Source organism: Diospyros lotus, chromosome 4, assembly GCF_014633365.1.
Source record: "Diospyros lotus cultivar Yz01 chromosome 4, ASM1463336v1, whole genome shotgun sequence".
Lineage (NCBI taxonomy): Eukaryota > Viridiplantae > Streptophyta > Magnoliopsida > Ericales > Ebenaceae > Diospyros > Diospyros lotus.
In genome coordinates, this window is record NC_068341.1 from 43,752,509 (window position 1) to 43,773,120 (window position 20,612).

The following is a 20,612-nucleotide window of genomic DNA, read 5'->3' on the forward strand; positions in this document are numbered from 1 at the left end:
CATTTCTGTGGAGGCAGCAGAGTTTCAGAGTTGTGATTTATATTTTGTTGAAATTTCTTTTAAAAACAGCAGCGAACTAATCAAATAATAATTCCTGGATCAAGTCAACAAAATCCTTGATTTTTATTGGCATGTGGATAAACAATCAAATTCAAGGGTGTCAAGACAAATGAAAGAATGAACTGATTAAGACTATTGGGATAAAAGCAAAGCTTCTGGTGTGTTTCATCACATTTATAGACTATGAAGTTTCAGGTATGAAACAAAGTTTGAAACTAAATTTATTTAAAAAAATTTAGTAACAGATTTGAGTTGGCTAAACGGCTTATTTGCAACACGATGGTAAATAAAAGTTACATGTAAGGAAAACCTTTTTTTTGATTCTCACAAAGTGGAGCTTCCTTCTCCCTGTATTTTAGTCCATAAAGATGTTGTAAAATTTTTTGCTTGCTTGCATTGGCTCAAGGTGAGCTGAATGTGAAAAACAACTAAAGTTGATTATAGTTGAGGCATTACTAAAGCAAGAAGATGCTGAGAAGTGTTAGATTTGTTTTTATGATTATGCACGATAGTAAGTAATGGATTAGAATGATTTCTTTGGGTTAGGGGGATTGAAATTGGACAATCTCAACATGAAAAATTAATTATATTACATAAATTCTACAATATAAAATTAATTACAAAAGTTTGAAAAAAATTTCAAGGACAGTGGGCGGTGCTCATGCTGTTGGCAGGGGGAGACGGCTGTGCAAGCGAGGGGGCCGACAGTGGGCGGTGCTCACGGTGTTGGCGGGGAGACGGCGGGAGACGACGGTGGCGCCATCCTTGGGCGACGACGGTGCGAGTAGCGGTGGAGGGGTGACCGCGACGGCAATGCGAGAGCGATGTGGAGGGCGGACACAGCAACCTGCGGGGGTGGGTTTGAGAGAAAGAGTGAGGGAGAGATACAGGGTAGGTTTGAGAGAAAGATGGTGGGGGAGAGATACAGTGGGTTTGAGAGACAGAGAGAGATAATGAAAGTAAAAGAGAGACCGAAATGTGAGAGTCCAAGAAATGGGCGTGCAAGGGTGGTTTTGAGAGAGGGTAAGAGGTGAGGGTGAAAATGTCTTTTAAATTAAGAGTTAATATAATAATTTTATTGGGTTTGTCAAGCCGTGCGTCCAGCCATTCGTCCGTATAACATTATCCTTTTATGGTTGGGAATAGAATTTCTCGTACAAATAAACCCACAAACACCTAAGCCTTGAATTAGTACTTGCCAGTCGTGACCTGTCATCATTAGTAGAATTAAGGGATAGGGCAGGCTTAGAAAGCAGTTGAAGCTGTTTTAATTGTAATTATTATAATTATAATAAATTATTATAATTATAATAAATTGTTAGTAAAATCTATTACCATACAACTAGTTAACTATTGTGGATAGTAATAAACTTTGATAATAAATTTATTAACTCATTCACCTTTTAAATGGTTAAATTTATCTTTTATTTTGTATTTTTAAATATGTGATTGTTTGAATTTTTTATATTTTGATTGTACTCTTATATTTTTATTTTTATTTTTAAATTAATTTAATTCTTATTTTTTTGATTTCTTGTAGTAATTTAATTTTTTTATTATTTTAATTATATTTAAAAATATATATTTTTGAATTAATATAATTTTTATATTTTAATATAAATGGAGTATAACGTATATTTTATTATTTTATTTTATTTATTTATTTTTTATACATAAAAGCATATGTATTAAATTGAATCGAAAATATAAGGTTAAACATGTAATTAAAATAATAAAAAAATTTAATTATTATAAAAAAATAAAGTATAAAATTAAATTAATTTAAAAATTAAATTTAATAGGATAGTTAAAATAATAAAAAAATTAAATAATTATAAAAAAATAAAAACACTGACAAAAAAAATATAAATTTCGCCCCTTTAAAACTCGGACAAACTCACGATGAGAGAGAGCAAGATGTGACAGGGAAGAGATATGAGTGCCCGGGACTCTAATATCGAGATCCCTAGCACTCTCCGCGCACATCCATCCACTTAGTCTACCACAGGTGGGAAAGGGGAGTTGAATTTCTGGATTCTCGAAAGATCACGTGTTGGATTGGATTGGATCGGCTTTGTTCTCCTTCGCTCTGAAAATCTAAGTTCTCTCTGTTACTGCAGCTTTATTTCCGCAACAGAGGCAACCTACTGACAAGCAAACAGTACTGTTGATCAGTCATGGTCGTCCACGGCGGAATTTTTGCTTGCTTGCACCACGTCTCCATTTACTGTTCACTTTGACAGGAAAAAGAAAGGCAATATATATATATATGTTATATAATACAGAAATCCTTTCACCGTATATAAAATGATTCTTTTGCCTTTTCTGCAAAGATTTTTCAGTTAATATAAATATAGATTTTTCCTTGATGCAGAGAGTCTCTGCCTTTTCGGAGTTTCGAAGCTCGGCGGCGATTCCTTCCTTGGCTCGAGCAATCGTCAGGTTTTCGCAATTCTCGCCGTTGGATTCTTCAATTTCTTTTTGTGTGTGTGTGTGTGTTTTTGGTAAGGGAGACGTGATGTGAATTGGATGCGGTGTTTGTTTGTGTGACTGATTGACCCGTGATTTGTGGTGTCAATTTTGGATCGAAGAGCGGCTTGGATCGGTGTTTTCATGGAGAAAGCTAGCGGTGATCGGTGTGAGTTTCCCTTAAATTTTTCGAATATTTGTTTGTGCTTCCATAAGGATGATTTTCTTTTGCGGAATTTTCACACGCATCGAGTGTGCAGACCGCCGCTAGTATATATGTACGTGTGTACTGCTCCAAGAAACTGCTCGTAGCAGGCAATCGCATTCGAGAAAGGAAGAACAAAATCGGCTGCACGGAACTAAGTTAAGAACGAAACGAGCCCTAGAATCGTCGCTGACGTCGAAATCAATGCCGGCGACCAAATCCAAGGGCTCGATGCCGAGCTCACGGGGCTCAAGCTCCAGAGTTTGGCTCTATTCGCTGTTGCTCACCGTCCAGTACGGTGCTCAGCCACTGACCACCAAGCGATGCATCAGGTGAATTGCATTTGTTTTGGTTCTCCTACTGGCATTATGTCAACGCTGGGATCGTCGTGATTTTATGGAAATGACACGTAAAGTATTGCATTTAATCTTTGTTCATTTGTCTTGTAATTTTGTGAGTTGAGTAGTTCAGTTAATTAATGAGGTTTTAGCTCATTCGGTATTGTTTTCATTCTTTTTTCTCACACGATCGGCCTAAATTCAGCATGAATGCAGTTTGGGTATGAAAAGTTGGACAACTGGTTTACAAGATGAATTCAAGTTTCCCTCACTTGGTTGTTATTTGATGTAATACACATCTTCTAAGTTGAATTTGGTTCAAGAAAAAGAATGGCATGAGAATCTTTTCTTTCTCCTTGACCATCTGATTTATGTTATGAAAGAGAGCTTAAAAAAGGTAATTTAGTTTGAATAATGCTATTGGTATACCTTTGTGTTCACCTTGGGCTACACAAAGGTGTTCCAATAACAAAAATGTCCCTCATGAGGCGCATGGAGGCGAGGGATATTTTAGTCATAATACCCTTTTGTGTAGCTCAAGATATACAAAAATAATGTACATTTAGCATGATTCATTTAGTTTTAGGAGTTAAGAATTGTATTACCAATGAGATATGGATGTTTTGGATGAATCAAGTAATCAAAACACTACCACAAAATTGTTAAATACAATTGCTGTATGTTGTTATAGATGCATCTCAAAATCTCACCAACTAAACCAGTCTTTGCTTTCTTCACATGATTTTAATTGCATGAATGTCAACAAAAATGTTTTTTATTAAAGGACTGTACTATGCTGCTATATATGAGTCCCCAATTCTATGCACATAATACTCTTAACTTAATTTGTAAACACCACTTTACCCTAAGTAAATGAAATTTAATCGTGCCCTCGCTGATTTGGTCATGAAAATTGGATGAGTCTGACACTTGTATCTGACAACAGAACTAAGTTCATGAATCACATCTTATTCAAGATTTTCCAAAGACTAGTTTTAGTTGACAAAATTAGTTTCTGAATTTAGGAAAGTGGGAATTGAAATAAACTAACATTACTTTTTCCTTGATTAGCACCTCATGAAGGGATGCGTTCACTCTTTGTGCCGAGATTAGTTTTAGACCGTTCAAACACACCTGTTTTGTCTATTCTTAATGATTATGTTGTTTTGGTGTCACGACCCAATTTTACATTGGTAGTCTACTGGGGAGGTCTACGTCCAGATAGCACTTTTGGGTGAGGACTCGTAGTGTCACTTTTGGCCATAAATAGAAATGATTCGAGAGTTAGAATTTTGACGTAGCCAACCCCACATAGTGGGATAAAAGCTTTGGCCATAAAAGTTTATCTAGTACAAGATAGATAAACTTCTAACTTATGAAAGAAATCACCTGTAGACCACTTGTATTGATTAAACTCAGCTGTTTTCAGCCTTTTGAGAATCAAATACAAGGTCTCGAAGAATTTTTTCTTCCATAGAAATCCATGTTCAACCCTTTAACCAGTGGACCGCCTATACTGGTAACTTTAATGTTCACTTTGAAGAAACTCATATTTATGTACCATGTCAAGTGCTTTCATGCAGCAGTATTATGATGTGTTCTTCTAATTTATCTATTTCTTCATTATCCCAGTTTGTTTGACATTCCATGTATTGGATATTATTGTGTATCTTTATTTTCTGTGCAATGGAGCTTTAATGTTGGTTGAGCGAATCATCCACCTAACATAGCTATTACGTGTATTCTTACTCCAATTATCTTGTTAGCATCAATGCCTTCCTGACATAATGGTGCCACTTGTTGCCTCCATTTTTAGGGCGAGTTGCTGTCACGAACCTAGGGCTCATAACAGGTTTAAGAAGTAATTGGGGAGGAATTGAGAGAAATGAGAGAGTAGTAGAGGGAAACAAGGAGAATGGAGAAAGATGTAGAGAGAATTCAGAATTCATTCAATTTCAATTCAAGCATATCCCATCTGATTACAATAGCCCTTTATATAGGCATACCAGATTGCATAACCACCCTCATGCTTCTAACTAATTGCTAAAAGATCTCCTAATAAGCCTATTATTATATTACCCCTTTAATGTTCTTTGGGTCATGACAATTCCCCCCTCCTTGAGAGAGTTCCTATCCCCAAGAACTTACAGCAAGTAGCCATTGCTTCATCCAATTCCCGCCTTTTCTATCTGATCTATCTTTCTTTCCTTCTTTCTCCTTTTAGGCCTCTTCTTCTTCCTCGTTCTTAAGTGTCCAAGATCAACTCTAGGGCTAAGTTGTCCCACTTCCATAGGAGAAACTTTATCAAATACAAGCCCAATACAACCACCTCCTCCTATAGTTGTCTAATCAATTTCAGTCTTCCATTGAAAAACATGATCAGCCACACCTGGCCCGATATGGTTAGTAGTTGGAACTTGGAGTCTAAAGGAAGAATTAACTATATCCATGACTTCCTTTGATAGTTCATCCCCGTCCCATTCAAGTAAGTTAAGCAAGTATCCCTAGCTGCAATTATTGCATTTCCATCCAGCCCACTGCCATGTTCTATTGCAAAATTACCAGCAACATCCTAGAAATGCAACAATGGCAAACTGACAACTTGCCTTGGATACTTAGACAAGGGTTGCTTTTGAGCTTCAAAACTAGGTGCTGCCACGACCCCAATTCCAGCAGTCGGTTCTTCTGTCAATACAATAGATAGAAACTTGAATTTTCCTGCTAGAGCAAGAACCACTAGAGCAACTATAGTTTTGTTCCTTACTACCAAACCTTTGACTTCTTTAGTTATCTCTCCCAGCTTCCCACCAATTATTAGCTGTCCCTGAAATTCGTTACCCAATCCACACATCTTTGCAACATTAGACGATGTTTCCGCCGGGGATACATGCCCAATCATGCCATTTCTAGTGATAGTAAGTGACTCAATCTTCCTTGTCAACCAAAAGTAGCCCTGATATTGCAACTCACCAACTGGATTTTGAACGATTACAATAGCAGGAAACTCCTTCCCCAGAGCTGTTTCCTGATCATTGCCATACACCTCATATTGATCTTCCACAATTTTCTCCTCCAATGTTGTTATCGTGTCCATCCCTGCAATTGTTCCTCATGTCCGGACATATTGATTGCATTGGAAGGGATGAGAGCGTTCCACAGATTCTCCACTGGCTGCAGCATGGCCTCCATCAAGATCCTCACCCCCCACATGATTTATAGCCAAATTCTGATCCAAGATACCCCCCAGTCCTCCAGCCCATGTACTAACCATCAGGGGTAATGTGTTGGCCTTGACTTCCTTTGTCACTCCATCAAATACTTCCTCACTTTCCTCTTCCAGCCTTTCAGTAGGTGCTTCCTGAGTTATTACTTCTTCTTCTAACTCCTCAATCACTACAGCTGAATCCCTCTCCAATTCTAGAAATTCCTTGGTGTCTCTTGTCATTCCTGTCAACTGATTGAATGTCTCAAGCATCTCTTGTTTTGGACTTTCGAGATTATCATCTAGATCATCCTCATCAACAACCTCCTTTCCAAAAGAATCAGAGTGCTCATTTAATTCTTCTTTTGTCCAAACACCCTGAACCAAGCCCTCGAACTTTCTGTTGTTACTGCCAGCATTGTCCTGACAACCACCGTCCTTGTCAATTCTGTCGAAACCAGTATCCTTCTTCCACTCCCCATTGGAGGTAAGCAATAAATCCCCCTCCTGCCATCTTGACTTCTCCTTTGGCTGGTCCATTTTGAGAAATTCCTCTTTGTAACTTAAAACTTTTGCGATAACCCTTGAAGAATTCAATGGAAAAGCTGTAATGATACTTCTTAGTAAGTATCATTGCAAACTCCTGCAACTTTTTGTGTAACATACGTCTGAATTCCTTGCACTCTCCATGTATCCCACTGTTGGGTTTTTTGTCAATTCAGCTAGACTCAGTATTCAGCCTTTCCCTTGCTTGATTCCTTTGGTTGAAATGTTCATGACTCCTGTTGTTGCTAACTGAATATGCAGCCTTCTCCTACTGCCATTGAGGGTCTAATTGCCTCATGGGTGCACTGCCTCCCTTGGCTTCACGAGCAGGGCACCCTACTGAAAATGCAACATCCTCCTGCTGCAATTGAGACTCCATTGGTCTCATTCATGCACTACTTCTCCTGGACGAAATCTCATGGGCTAGAAAAGCAATAGGCCAAGAAATCGTAGCTCCTTCCATCCTAATTCCCACACTTCCCTATGTTCGTAGTCACTAGAAATACCTCCTAGCCAAGTCGCCTTCAATCCTTCTCACCTTGGACCTTAACTACGGAAACTGATTTCCTTGTCTTCAACTCAAATCAAAATTGCAGCCAAATAACAGCTACTGCCCAATCATCGTCCAAGGCTCCCAGCCCAATTTGTGATCGTTTCTGATTCCATAATCACCAAAACTCACTGCTAGTTCAACTGCTACACCCACTCCCAAGTCCAAATCTCAACACCCACTGTATCGAGACACTCCAGAGTCCAACCCACTGCATCGTGGTCAGTGTTGACACCTATCGTGGATTGGTGCTCGTCACAACTACAAAATTTTATCAGAATTTAGTTGGATCCGGCTGGCTTGCTTGTCCTCAATTCTGAATCTGCTATGGGATTTGCTTCGCCTAACAACCAACATGTACTTGCTTGGGCCACCGGAATTGGTTCACCTAATCACCAATGTCAATCACCGTCAAAGATCAATAACAAAGTTGGATCCAAGTTTCGTCAACTCTCTGCTATTTCTGGAATCGCCTCCTAAAAGTTCAATTAATTTCGTTGCCGCTAAGGATTGCCCAACAATTGATCGATTTTTGCCTCCTAAGGTTCAGAAATCAACGAGCAAAGGAATTGGAGGAATCCACCTCTCACAATGGACTCCACCTACAAGTTCGAGCCAAGATCCGCTTGCCCCCTCTCGGTTTTGCTCACTCCTTGTTCCCTTCAGATTCAGATCTAGAATGCAAACAACTCATTACTCGATCTCTTAATTGCAGATCGCCTCTGCACAAATAGTTCCCGATGCTTAACACTGATTATCGCCTGAACTCACCTGCTACTACCAACCGTAATCGTCTTCAAATTCCGAGAATCAAGTATAGCGGCCGTCAATCACCTCCATGCATCGGAATCTAATTTCGAGCATCAATGGCTGAAAATTAACCCTCAGCCGAGAGACCCACCCAAACTTGCTGGAATGCTTGAACTCGCCAAATCCATTGAATCACCGGAGCCTGAGCTTTAATTATTGAAATTGATTCCACCAATCTTCAAATGAATCAGAACCATAACCAAGGATTAACCGCTCTGATACCATTTGTCATGAACTTAGGGTTCATAACAGGTTTAAGAAGTAATTGGGGAGGAATTGAGAGAAATGAGGGAGAGTAGTAGAGAGAAACAAGGAGGAGAATGGAGAAAGATGTAGAGAGAATTCAGAATTCATTCAATTTCAATTCAAGCACATCCCATCTGATTACAATAGCCCTTTATATAGGCATATCAGATTTCATAACCACCCTCATGCTTCTAACTAATTGCTAAAATATCTCCTAATAGGCCTATTATTATATTACCCCTTTAATGCTCCTTGGGTCATGACAGTTGCTTCATTAATTATATGATCAGCAGAATTATTGACTTTCTATTACCTTGTTCACTTCCTTCTGTTTGAGAAACTTCTTCCCATTTTCCCCAGCCCCAAGGAGGGAAAAGAAACAAATATAACAAATCAAAACAAAATAGGGGAATAATTAGTCAAGTCTCTCAGCATTTATAGCGTGCAAGCTTTTTGGACCATTTTATAAGCTATCCTTTCAGGTCAAACTGAAGATTTTACATGGTATATAAGCTTTGTTCCAGGTCTATCATTCAAGTCTTGTTATCTGTTTTTTTTTTTACCCTTTGTGTCTATTTGGTGGACCTGTATGGTTCAATCTATTTGACTAAACATGCTGTTTTTCTTGTTACTGAGCACCTTGTGCAGCGGGAAATTCGGACAAGAGCTTCTTTCTTGCATTTAATTATATTTATTGTTCTTTATGTTTCTAATATGTCATCATTATGATTATGCAGCCGGGAAGTTATTGTGACCTCATCTGTTCTGGCATGTGAGATGGCAAAGGTTTGCTTCTTCATTCTTTTCTCCTGCATCTTTGTTGTTGGTCTAATATAGATTGAAGGGCATATGATTTACGTTTGTTTACAGGTTGTTTTTGCTATTATACTCACTGCAAGAGAAGGTGGTCTGCGAAGACTATTCAAGGAGTGGACTTTAGTTGGTTCGTTGACTGCATCTGGATTGCCAGCAGCCATTTATGCACTACAAAATAGCCTACTTCAGATTTCATATAGAAACCTTGATTCTCTCACATTCTCAATGCTGAACCAGACAAAACTATTTTTCACTGCTCTTTTTACATATATAATTTTGGGGTATGTTCTTGTAGACCTGCAACTTAGATGCAAGTAGGTCAGTTTCCTGGCTGAAATACTTGCTGCCTAGTGAATAATTCTTCTTGTTCATAATAGTTCTATTCATACATGACCCATCATTTTGGAAACCAAAATACACTTAGGGTTCAGACTATGAGTTGTTGTAAGATTTGTACCTCGTTGAGCACTTATAGTATATCCATTGACAATGTAAAGGGGCCCCTATTTAACTTCAGCAATATGATAAAAGTTTTTCAATTATTTTATTAACTGATTTATGTATCTGATTAAAACAAGAGAAAATGATAAGTCTCTCGTTTCTATTATCCTTGTCTTTGTTTATGATTTGGAGGAATAAATTACTGTAACTTGTCCGTCTATAGATTAGTCAACATTTTTCACAAATTTTAAGAACAAAAGCTGGATTTTGATTGAGCCTATCATTTTAGTACCATTCATATAGCATATGAGTAGGGAGAAATATTCATTTTAGCATTCAATTAGAAAGCAGCATTTTGTCTATGAGCCACACAAAAATAAATAAATAAATAAATTATTAGGTCAACTGGAATTTCATTTATGCTGTCATCTGTCTAGAGAAATCCTTTCTTGTTTATTTGTTTCCATTATTTCAGTGAAATTTTTCTCCCTTTTGAAGTAATGTTCTGTTCCTTTTGATGTCCACATTTTTTGATCTTTTAAGTATGATCCCAGTTGAAACTGTTTGTTTCCAAATGTCTGACTGCGTAATGGGTTCGTGCTTAAATAAGACCTACTAGATCAGGTTTTGTTATGGGAAAGGAAAAGGACTTCGTGCTTGTTCTACCCAAACCATCACTTACGTTAAATTCCTTGTATTAATTGATAATTGTTTTGAGAAATTGATTTCAGAGGTTTATGAAATCTTTACCTTTTTTTCTGTGTTTAATCTATAGGCACAAGCAGTCAATTCAACAAATTGGGGCCCTCTTTTTGTTGATAATGGCAGCTGTTCTTCTTAGTGTTGGTGAAGGCTCTAGCAAAGGTTCAAGTAATAGTGATCCTGATCTAGTTTTGTTCTACGGAATAGTTCCTGTCATGGTGGCATCTATACTGTCTGGCCTGGCCTCATCTCTTTGTCAATGGGCGTCTCAGGTTAGCACAAGTTGTCCATGACATGGATTCTGAGTAAAACCAGCTGCTTGAAAATTTATTGCCTTCGGGTTTTTCCTTCCCTTGCACAGGTTAAGAAACACTCATCATACTTGATGACTGTGGAAATGTCTATAGTAGGAAGCCTTTGCTTGCTGGCTAGCACATACAAGTCTCCAGATGGAGAAGCCATCAGACAGCATGGATTTTTCTATGGCTGGACCCCTTTAACTCTGGTAATGATCTAAACAATAATTGATGGTTTTGACGGTTATAAATTGTTCATTAGGTAGTTGTATCTACATGACTAAGAACTATGATAGACAGTAAGTAGAGTGTTAACATGGAGATCTTGGAACTATCTCTCTGATTTGTTCCTAGAATTTCAGTCTGAAGCAGAAAATTTGACTGATCCGATCATGTGATCTTGGAAGTGTAATTAGATTCTCCCATAGGTAAGCAGTTACTTTATTCTGATAACCTGGTGCTTCTATGTTTTGATCAAACAGTAACAGCACCTTGGTCTGAGATACAACCTTGTGTCGAGTTTTCATCTTGTCAAATTCCAGATTCTGGTCACTCTATATCTGATTTAAGTGCATACCTGATGCGTGCTGCTTGTATATGTTAGCAATGCATATTTTCTTCCCCGCACCACCTCTGGTGCATTTTTTCATTTTTAATTTTTCTTAGCATGTGTGTGTGTTGAAAAGGGGAGCAGGAGTGAGGTTAGGACTCTTTAAGTTGTAGCCTATTTTGCTCAGTTTTGAACACAACACTAGTTTACTCATTCAAACTTGTTGGCTTTATCCTATTCAGATCCCTGTTATATCCAATGCTCTTGGTGGAATTCTTGTTGGGCTGGTTACATCTCATGCTGGTGGCGTTCGAAAGGTAAGTCTGGTGCTCGTTTTGTTGCATCTCATGGATTGAAGTCTTCCATCTATCAGAAAAAACTAAAAGCCATTCAAGCATGCTGTTGAATAGCACGCATGTACTGAGTGGAAACTGGCAATTTGAAGGGCAACATGTTTGTCCAAAGACATGGTTTGGCTGTTTTCGTAGCAATTTGGACATAAAAAGATTTGCCATGGGGCTCCACTCACCATTTATTTCTTCATTTTTCCAAATGGTTGCAGGGTTTCGTCATTGTTTCTGCGCTTCTTGTCACAGCCCTGCTGCAATTTATTTTTGATGGTAAACCGCCTTCGTTATACTGCCTTCTGGCACTTCCTCTCGTGATTACTAGCATCTCAATATACCAGAAGTACCCATACCAAGCGAAGAAGAAGGTCTCTTAGACCTTAAAAAGTGTCGCAATATTAGGGGTAGACCTACATTTGCCTCAATAATAGAAGTGTTTCTTTTAGTTCCAAGTTGCTCTGGTTTTCTGTAGAGAGAGTTTCTGAAATTGTTTCTAGAGGTGTAATGACCACTAGCTTAGGGAATTGAGAAGGCAATCATCACCATCATCATCATCATCATCATCATCATCATCATCATCTGTGCTTTCTTATGCAGAACTAAAATACCACTTGAATTGGTAGTGTTATTGTTTGGGCTTTGGTCCAATGGCCCCATCATTGTTGCAGTACATGTATGATGAACTAAGAGAAATCCCAAATGTTGTTCATCTCATGTCTGTTTGGAGCTTTGAATTGTAAAAAATTATACTCCTAGAATGAATTTGATTACGCCGCCTATGTGCGAGCCCAGCGGTAAGAAGATTTCCCTTCTTTCCTTAGGCTAGGGGATTAATTTTTTTTATACACGAAATCTGTTTGCGAGAATTAGACTTGACTATAGTGCGGACTGTAGGCTGTCACTTTGCACGTTAGTAGGGTTAGGGTAAGGGGGTTCATTTCTCGACAATGGCTATGGCTTTAACCACAAATTTTTCTACAACAAATTTGATTACTATGATTTTATATGCACCTAAATACTAAAAATTATTGAAAGTGCTTTCAATATTAATGTTTTAATCCATACAAAATAAATAAACAAGATGTAAATATTAATGCAAGTACTTGCCAATTGTCATTGAAACTTTTGAATAATTTATATTTATTTAAAGATAAATTGCACTCCAACAGTCTTATCATTTGAGCATTTGCAGAAGAACTCATTTGCAAATTATTTTGAATTTTTTAAGCCAGCACAAAACTGTTAGCTTCGGTCCTTTTGTTAGTATTTTCAGAATTCTTTTTTAGATATTATTATTTTATAAAGAATAAATCCCAACAAACATATTCTTTTTAGAATGATAAAAACGAATAGGCAAAGGTCCATGTCACAGTAAAAGGAGGAGCAAATTTGAAGCAGTTCCGAGAAAAATTAGTAAGAGGTTGGATGCGTGGGAAGAGTTCATCTCTTTGGACAAAAATATGAAAAAGTCATATAAATAATCCGAGAGAATAGAAGTTAATATCAAAAGATATTAAACTGAAATATTTTTCAAAATTATTTCAAAATAATGAGAGAAATCCCTATTTATAGATATATCCAGATTCTAAAATATATTGTACTCTTAACAGACTAAATAAATGATATTTGTTTTTAAGTTACTCTTAATTATTCATACATTTAATTACGAAAATCAACTTTTCAAGGGGGCTGGAAGATTAATTTGCCTCAAATATTTAAATTTTTTAATTAAAAAAATACTAATCATTATTCTTCATCAAAATTTGTTAACATCTATGGAGTTTTAGCTGATTTGAATAATTGTGAGTTACTAATGTTATATTAAATCAATTGTGACATATCATAAAGAAGTTATTTTAATCTTTTACTTAGTCAACTATTATAGTAACTTTTCTAAGACAATTTATAAACTATCTAAACAAAATTTAGGAGTACCAACTTCTAGAAAGCTTTTTCAAGTTAGTCAAACAGATAAAAAAACATATAAACTATTAGAGAGCTTATAAGCTAGCAAAAAGGGTTAGCCAAACGTCCTCTAAAAGTGTCTCAACAACATGCAGTTATTTCACTCTGGCGTAGTTTTCAAATCTACCATTTTTTCCCTTTGATCGTGAATGACTAGAGTTGTGTGTGATGTTTGTGATCCAATCTTAAGTTCCTAACATAATTCAAAGTTTAAAGGATCTTGCTATCAGGATTCTAGGGTTTGAATAAGAAATCTAGAAAGAATCAAAAGATTTAGAACAAAAATGGAGAGAGAATCAGAAGAACAGAGACATATTCAATGTAATTGTGAGTTAATGCAGACAGAACAAAACCAAGAGATAGAATCAGGCAGCAAGAGAGAAACCAAACTTGAGAAAGAAATCTGAAAATTAATTATCATTCAACTATGACATTCCCTAATTAATCTAATAACCTATTTATAGGCTATTTTATCCTATACAACTGAAAGGTACAACAGCAAAATATAACTAAAAAATATATATATAATTCGTAAGCACTATTATATTCTTGGGAAGCCTAGGGGTCGTGACACTTGCCTAAATGTAAAGGGTTTCTAGGACACCACAGGACGCAAAAATGATTAGGATAAGAGAGAATTCAGGCAAAATGATAGTACTAACCAAAGATTGGGTCTTCATTGTACAGGAGTTCATTGGATTACCCATCTAAGGTGACCCCACCTTGTAGAATGCCAGATTGCATCTTGGTATTTTAGACACCTCACAAGAGCCAGCCTCTCCTAGAAAGCAATGGTAAGGTTGCGTATATAAAGCTTCTCAGGACCCTACTATAAGCAGGAGCTCTGTGCACTGGATGCACATCTTGCTTTCACTAATAGACAGAATCAATTATTGGATTTTTTCTATGAATTTGATTTTCATTACAGGAGGACTCATGTGAACTGGTTATGACCTTTTAATTGATAATAATAGACTGAGATAACCAGTATCTATTTTGCCTCATATCTTATGCCTAAAACCAACTAATATGGGGACAAAGATCCTATGCTCTAGCTTGGATTGCTTGCTTTCAGAGTTGTTAAGACACAGACATCCTTTCACGGAGGTTCACTCTGTGGTCCATGGAGTTGGATTTGTGCTGTCCCTCTCTAGCATCAGTCCCGTCCACTTTTCTACCGAAAAAACCAGAGGATCGGATCTTCCTCCAGCCAAAGGGCCAGCCTGATGGATTGCTTGGCTGCTTGTTTAGCCTTATATATTCTCTTTGCAACTCAGTGTAGTCTCTCTTCAGCTCTTGCATTTCCTCTTTCACCTTCTCAAGCTCTGCTTTGAGGATCCTGATCTCCTTTGTGGACAAGCTTTCTTCCTGATCTGAATTGCCGCAGATTGTTGGTTGCTCCTTTCCTTGCACTGCTGCCCTCATCTTTACTTGCTCCGAGAACAACACCTGTGGAGCTCTCTAGGTTAGCTTTTTAATATGACAAATGTGGAATACGAGTAAATGGATTGGCGGTTATATGATTCTATACATCTCTCTCTTCAAGGCATTCTTAACAATATACTGAAATTTATGCTCACAAGTTTAAGACTTCATAGAATGATCCTTCCCTGGTAATATGCCATTCCATGATACTTGATTTCTAATCAAGCAAAGTTCTTTAATTTCAGCTTCATAATCTGAAGCATGGACTCGTGAGCTTGGTTCTCATAAGATCGGTTGAGGTAATCCAAAATAGGACCGTAAACCAGGTTTTATAGGAATTCTGAAGAGGAGAATTGGACAGAGGGTGTTTCTCAGCTAGAGTAGGGGGTGTTGCTATAGTGGCTAGGTTGAGTATTATCACTTAGTTGGGTGACTGACACTGGACGAAACTGCAGGGGTTATCACCACAAACACTCCCTATAGACTTAAAGCTTTCCATAGTTAAGTAGATTAAAAGATGAAAGAGATAGACCAGAGATGACAGGGGAAGGTATTCAGTTCACAAATATATGGCAGTCAGAACAGCTTCGGCCCAAAACAAGGAGGACAAAAGGGCTTGCTAGTGACTTCCTTTTTTGGGGGGGCGGGGGGGAGAAGATATATGACAATAAGCTTGTGGCTTCTATCTAGTGAACTTATTTTTGAAGAGTTTAATGAAGTTTACGCTGTTCAGAGCTTAATTGGAGCTTTTGTGTAACACATTGATACTGGAATGCAAGAAGCCTATGACCACAATCATTTATGAATTTTACCTGTATTATGGTTCTCAAAGGCAACCGATCATTCTGCGCAGCATGCATGCATGCATCAAGTGACAGCTTCCGGCAGTCCATTATTTTGCATAGTCTTCTGCGCTCGTGCTCTGATAAAGAAGGATGAGACTATAGGAAAGCTCTGGAAATTAGGTTTCAAAATATTTCTTAGAAGAAAGAAAGAAAAATGGTGATGGAATGTGATGCAAACCTTGAGGTAGGTATCGATGGCTCTATAGATACCATCATGGCACATTCGAGCATTGTCAGGCAATACTTCAGTCAGAACTTGAAATTTGGTGATGGAGAGATTTGGGTCTCCTGCGATCTCAGCTAGATAACTGTCCAACAGTTTGCTAATCAACTTTCCGGACTTCTGTTCCTGGTTCTCTTGCCGCTGTTCATGCATCAGGAAATATTCTACAATCCTTAGCACCACATCTATGTTGTGCATTGTGGATTCATCCGGGGGGCTGAGCTAGCAATTAATGTATATTGAGAGGAATGTTAACCCAATAAGTGTCAATGAAATCTGTTCTACCTTTCATAGTAAAGATTACATAGGATACTAGATTGTTCATGCTATGATGGTTAAGAAGGAATACTCACTTCATTGTCTTTCCTTGATCTGCAATTATACAATTAGGAACCAGAAGATCATCTACATCTGCTTTTTCCAACACCATCCCGATCCTTTTCTCGATTTCTGAAATCAAAGCTTGTGATGCAGAATGTACCAAGGCTATCTTTAGCAACCCCAATAAGAACTTGCATGGGACAGCTTCTCTCTCAGGAGGCAGTAGGCTCACTAAGGTCTCTACGATCATTCTTTGCCCATTATTTCCGACATTCCCTTCCTGTCTCCTGCTGCTTACTATATTTAAATGCAGTTCTTTTTTGCTATAATTGAATCTTCTTAGCCCTTCCAATTGTACATCCATGCCTGGCAACCATTTTTTCGCGTAGCAAATGATACATGAACCAATAGTTTCGGGTTTCATTCCTTTGGCCTTTAAAGCTCTTATAATCCGTGAAAAATGATCAATGTGGAGTGTTACCGCATCTTCAAACCACCAGCCCTCATCGTTAATCGCTTCTCCACTACTTAGGTTTTCTTGGGAAGCTTTCCAAGCAATTGAGTCACAGCATCTTCGAACAATTTGGAGATTCTCTGCCCATGGAGATAGAGTCTCACAAGATTTGAGAACGGTAATCAAGTCTCTCCATGAAGAAAGGATTATAAATGAGAGGAATGATTCTGTCTTAGAGATAAGGTTTCCATCTTCGAGTACTTCAGTCATCTGTAGAAACTCTGATGCACATCTCAGTGCAGCAACGTTGTCAGGATTTAGGCTTACAGGGAGACCATAACAGAATTTGAGAATAATCTCAAATGTTTCTGATCCACCTGGGAAATTCTCAAGCTTCAGATCGTATCCTAAATTTGAGTTTGAAGGCTGTAGTTCGACTTCAGCTAGGTAGCCACATCTTGATACCAATGGATACTGTTTCCGGAATAGTTAGAGATAAAGACAACAATGAGTAACTCAATTCCTCAACAGGACATGGTATTGATGAATTCATCCACTCAAAAAGTCTAATGAATCTTCTCAGATAAATCTTCAGTTGAACAATAAATCAGCATAGAAAAAGAGGAAATGCAAAAAGAACTATTCTAACCCACAAGTCTACCAGAGCTCTCATCTCTTGAGAGTCCATAGAAGATAGCTAGCTAGAGATGGTAATTGTTCTTGACATCTTAGTTTCATTCTGAAAGACAGATTAAATCAAAACTGACTGTCGGTTAACAAAGCAGATCAATATATCATTCTAACTTATTTGTGGGTTTTAAGCTTTAGGGTTCCTTCTCCTTCTGGATTCGGAAAGCAAATACTTGAAACAGTTGTTCATTTCATGTCTCTGTTGTTACCTTGTGAACATTGAAGGTGATATCTTGAACTTGGATTGATAGATCTGTTGGTATTTGAGAGGTGGCAAACCTGCACAAGCATACGATCACAAATTAAGAAGAAGACAAATTAGAGAAAGAAAGGCATGAGTTAAAGCTTTTGCTCTCTCTTTAATTTTGATTACTTTATATGCTGCAGGACGAAGCAAGGATCAGAGTGTTTACCATGAATGCTCATTCTTCTCAAAGCCATCTGCTATTGAGATGATGCCGGCAGGAAGTACAATGCTCTGGCTATGAACTTTGTGGGCACTATTAGAATCACTTGGAGGGATCTGTGGTTGAGCCATAGGGAGGTGAGTCGATAGTGGTCACTTGCTGTGTAGATATTGCAGCAGGCAGCAGCACCATCTGATAAGAGACCATGAAGCCAGTGGGGCATGGTTTGAGTAAATGCCGGAGAGGCGAGTTGTGGCTGGTAAGAGGGTGGTGCCCGGCTTGGGTGTTGGCAGAGAGAAAAATCAGGTGGAATACTCCGGAGATGGGAACAGAATTTGTCCATGACCAGCCCCTTTCGATCCACGTAAACTCCATCATGACCAGGAGGCCATTGTGTGGCTTAAACGAAGGTAAGCAACGGTAAGCTTATTCCTTTCAGGCCCGGCTCAAGGGCATAGGCCACTAAGGCCTATGCCTAGGGCCTCCAAGAAAGTGGGGCCTAAAATTGATAATTAATTAATTTTTAAATATTTTAAAATACAAAAATTATTAATTTTATTTTACGATAATTTTCTTTGATTTTATATTCTTTTTATTTTATTATTTTATTTAAAGGCGAAGGCTCCCAACTCTTCAAATCTATAGATTATTTTTTAATATTAGATAATGTATAGTGAGATATCATTTAAATGAGGAGGCCTCCAACTTTTTAAGTTTACGGATGATTTTTTCAATGTTAGGCAATAAATAATGAGATTTAAAATAGTAACGTAATAAAAAAAAAAAGGATAAGAATAATTTGATAAAATAATTTTTTGAATGACGAAAATTTTGTCTGGAGAATCTGCATGGATCTGGTCATTAAAAAAAGTAAAAATAAATTAATAAATTTTTAATTTGCAAGACCTGTCTATAAATTCCTCACATTTTTTTGCTTATTCAATTTTTACGTTTTCATATCTTTTTTTTTTTGTTTATATTATCAATTAAAAAATATTTTTTTAATTTGAATAAAAAAATTTAATTAGTAATTTTGCATCTCAAAAAATAAATAAAATAAAAATTAAATAATTTTTAATATTTATTTATATTATTAAAAGGTCACTAAATTAAAGCTTGCCTAGGGCCACAAATGTTGTCAAGACGCTCTATTTTCTTTATGATCTAAATGTCATGAGTTCAAGCTCCAATCTAAATGTCAGAAGTTCGAGCTCCGAAAATTCTGTCTTAATCCTCACAAAACATAGGGTGTCTCACCATCATAATCACTTCCAGGGTGCATGGTCTAGCAATTGGGAGTGATCACTTTGGTGCAGAGTCATTGTGGTAGGGTGGTGGAGGGTACCCTTTAGGGTGAGACAAGATGGGAGGGAGTGGGGGCATGGCTTGAGTAAATGGGTGAGAGGTGAGTTGTGGCTGGAAAGAGGGTTGGTGGGTGGATAACTTTGGCTTCTTAAAATCTAGACACCAAGCAAAGATCAGGTGGAAAGCCCAGCCAGATAGAGAACAGAACGTGGGCCATGGATTACACCTGTTCTGTTCTAAACTGACTGATCAGCCAGCCATGACCAGCAGCTGATCCCCTCTGGTTTTTTAACTTCAAAATGCAAACAATATGGTGGGTTAGTTAGTAGTATTCCATTTTCACACACACGGAGGCAAAAGTAACAACTTACTTTATATGTATGTATGATATAGGCCCCATGTTAAGGAACGGCCAAATCTTAATATATATTAAAATAATAAAAATTTTGTGTATGATTTTTCCTCAAAAAGTTATCTCTAAAATGTGTATGAATTTTTTAATATTGTTAATTAATTAAAAATAAATATTTTTTATCATATTTTCTCATCAATTAATCCCTCAATCAATCAAAAATAAATATTATTTTTAAGAAATATGAATGAACAACTTAAACTAGTAATTAAGTCATAAAAAAATCATCTATTTATATAAAATCTTTTCTTTTCTTTACATCTTATCTTACTATCTTAATATATATTAAAGTAGCAAAGTTCCCGCGCACAGTTTCTCGCCAAAAGTCGCCTTTAAATTTTGCATGAATTTTTTAAGAGAATTTTAATTAGCATTGAAAAACTCATACTGTTTTAATTTATATTTATAATTTATAAATAAATATATAATATAATAAATGATTTTACATTAATAATCAATTAATCACTACATTTAATTTAATGTAAATATTTAATGATTTGTTGTTCAATGTAATAGTTTTTGTGTATAAATAAATAGAAAGTTCATGTGAATATTTTTTATTTTATTTAATGTTGTGCAATTTAATCAAAATCTTTTTAAAGTAACTTTTCAAAATATGGACATTAAATGTTTGAATCGTGAGGCTTTGGGAGATTCCATGCTTTGAAAATAAGTTAGAAATTTATAGTATTGCCATTGAGATGATTTTCATGAATGAACATATTTTTTTTTCTCTTATAAATGTTAATTATTTTTTAGCACATTAAATTATGGCGGTACATTGAATTAAAGGTGTTCTCTATTAGCATATTGAATAACGGATAATTAATAAAATTTAAATTTTGATAAAAGACTAAATATTAAAAGAAAAAAAATGTAATTATCGATTTTGCAGTTATTTAAAATAACGAGTTTAATTTCTTACTTTTAAATTTATAAATCTATTTTAATTACACATTTTGTGCATTGCATGGTTTAACACTAGTA

At 36.8% G+C, this 20,612-nt stretch overlaps 2 protein-coding genes across 4 annotated transcripts; one reads left to right on the top strand and one right to left on the bottom strand.

Moving 5' to 3' along the window:
• Positions 1-1,949: 1,949 nt before the first annotated feature.
• Positions 1,950-12,292, top strand: LOC127799402 (UDP-N-acetylglucosamine transporter ROCK1). 3 transcript variants are annotated; one of them, XM_052333406.1, is made up of 9 exons: positions 1,950-2,068; positions 2,181-2,698; positions 2,790-3,066; positions 9,164-9,212; positions 9,297-9,523; positions 10,459-10,657; positions 10,747-10,890; positions 11,474-11,548; positions 11,794-12,292. In XM_052333406.1, the coding sequence occupies exons 3-9, from the start codon at positions 2,939-2,941 to the stop codon at positions 11,953-11,955; spliced, it is 984 nt and encodes a 327-aa protein (XP_052189366.1). In that variant the 5' UTR covers positions 1,950-2,068; positions 2,181-2,698; positions 2,790-2,938; the 3' UTR covers positions 11,956-12,292. The 3 variants fall into 3 exon arrangements, with proteins under 3 accessions (XP_052189366.1, XP_052189367.1, XP_052189365.1); XM_052333407.1 differs by lacking the exon at positions 1,950-2,068 and having other exon boundaries at positions 2,075-2,502; positions 2,652-2,698; XM_052333405.1 differs by lacking the exon at positions 1,950-2,068 and having other exon boundaries at positions 2,075-2,698.
• A 2,128-nt stretch (positions 12,293-14,420) lies between these two features.
• Positions 14,421-18,259, bottom strand: LOC127799401 (BTB/POZ domain-containing protein DOT3). The gene is made up of 6 exons (XM_052333404.1): positions 17,915-18,259; positions 17,711-17,780; positions 16,390-17,285; positions 15,992-16,253; positions 15,781-15,909; positions 14,421-14,992 (listed from the first exon to the last, which is right to left on the bottom strand). The coding sequence occupies exons 1-6, from the start codon at positions 18,037-18,039 to the stop codon at positions 14,624-14,626; spliced, it is 1,851 nt and encodes a 616-aa protein (XP_052189364.1). The 5' UTR covers positions 18,040-18,259; the 3' UTR covers positions 14,421-14,623.
• Between the last annotated feature and the right edge of the window lie 2,353 nt (positions 18,260-20,612).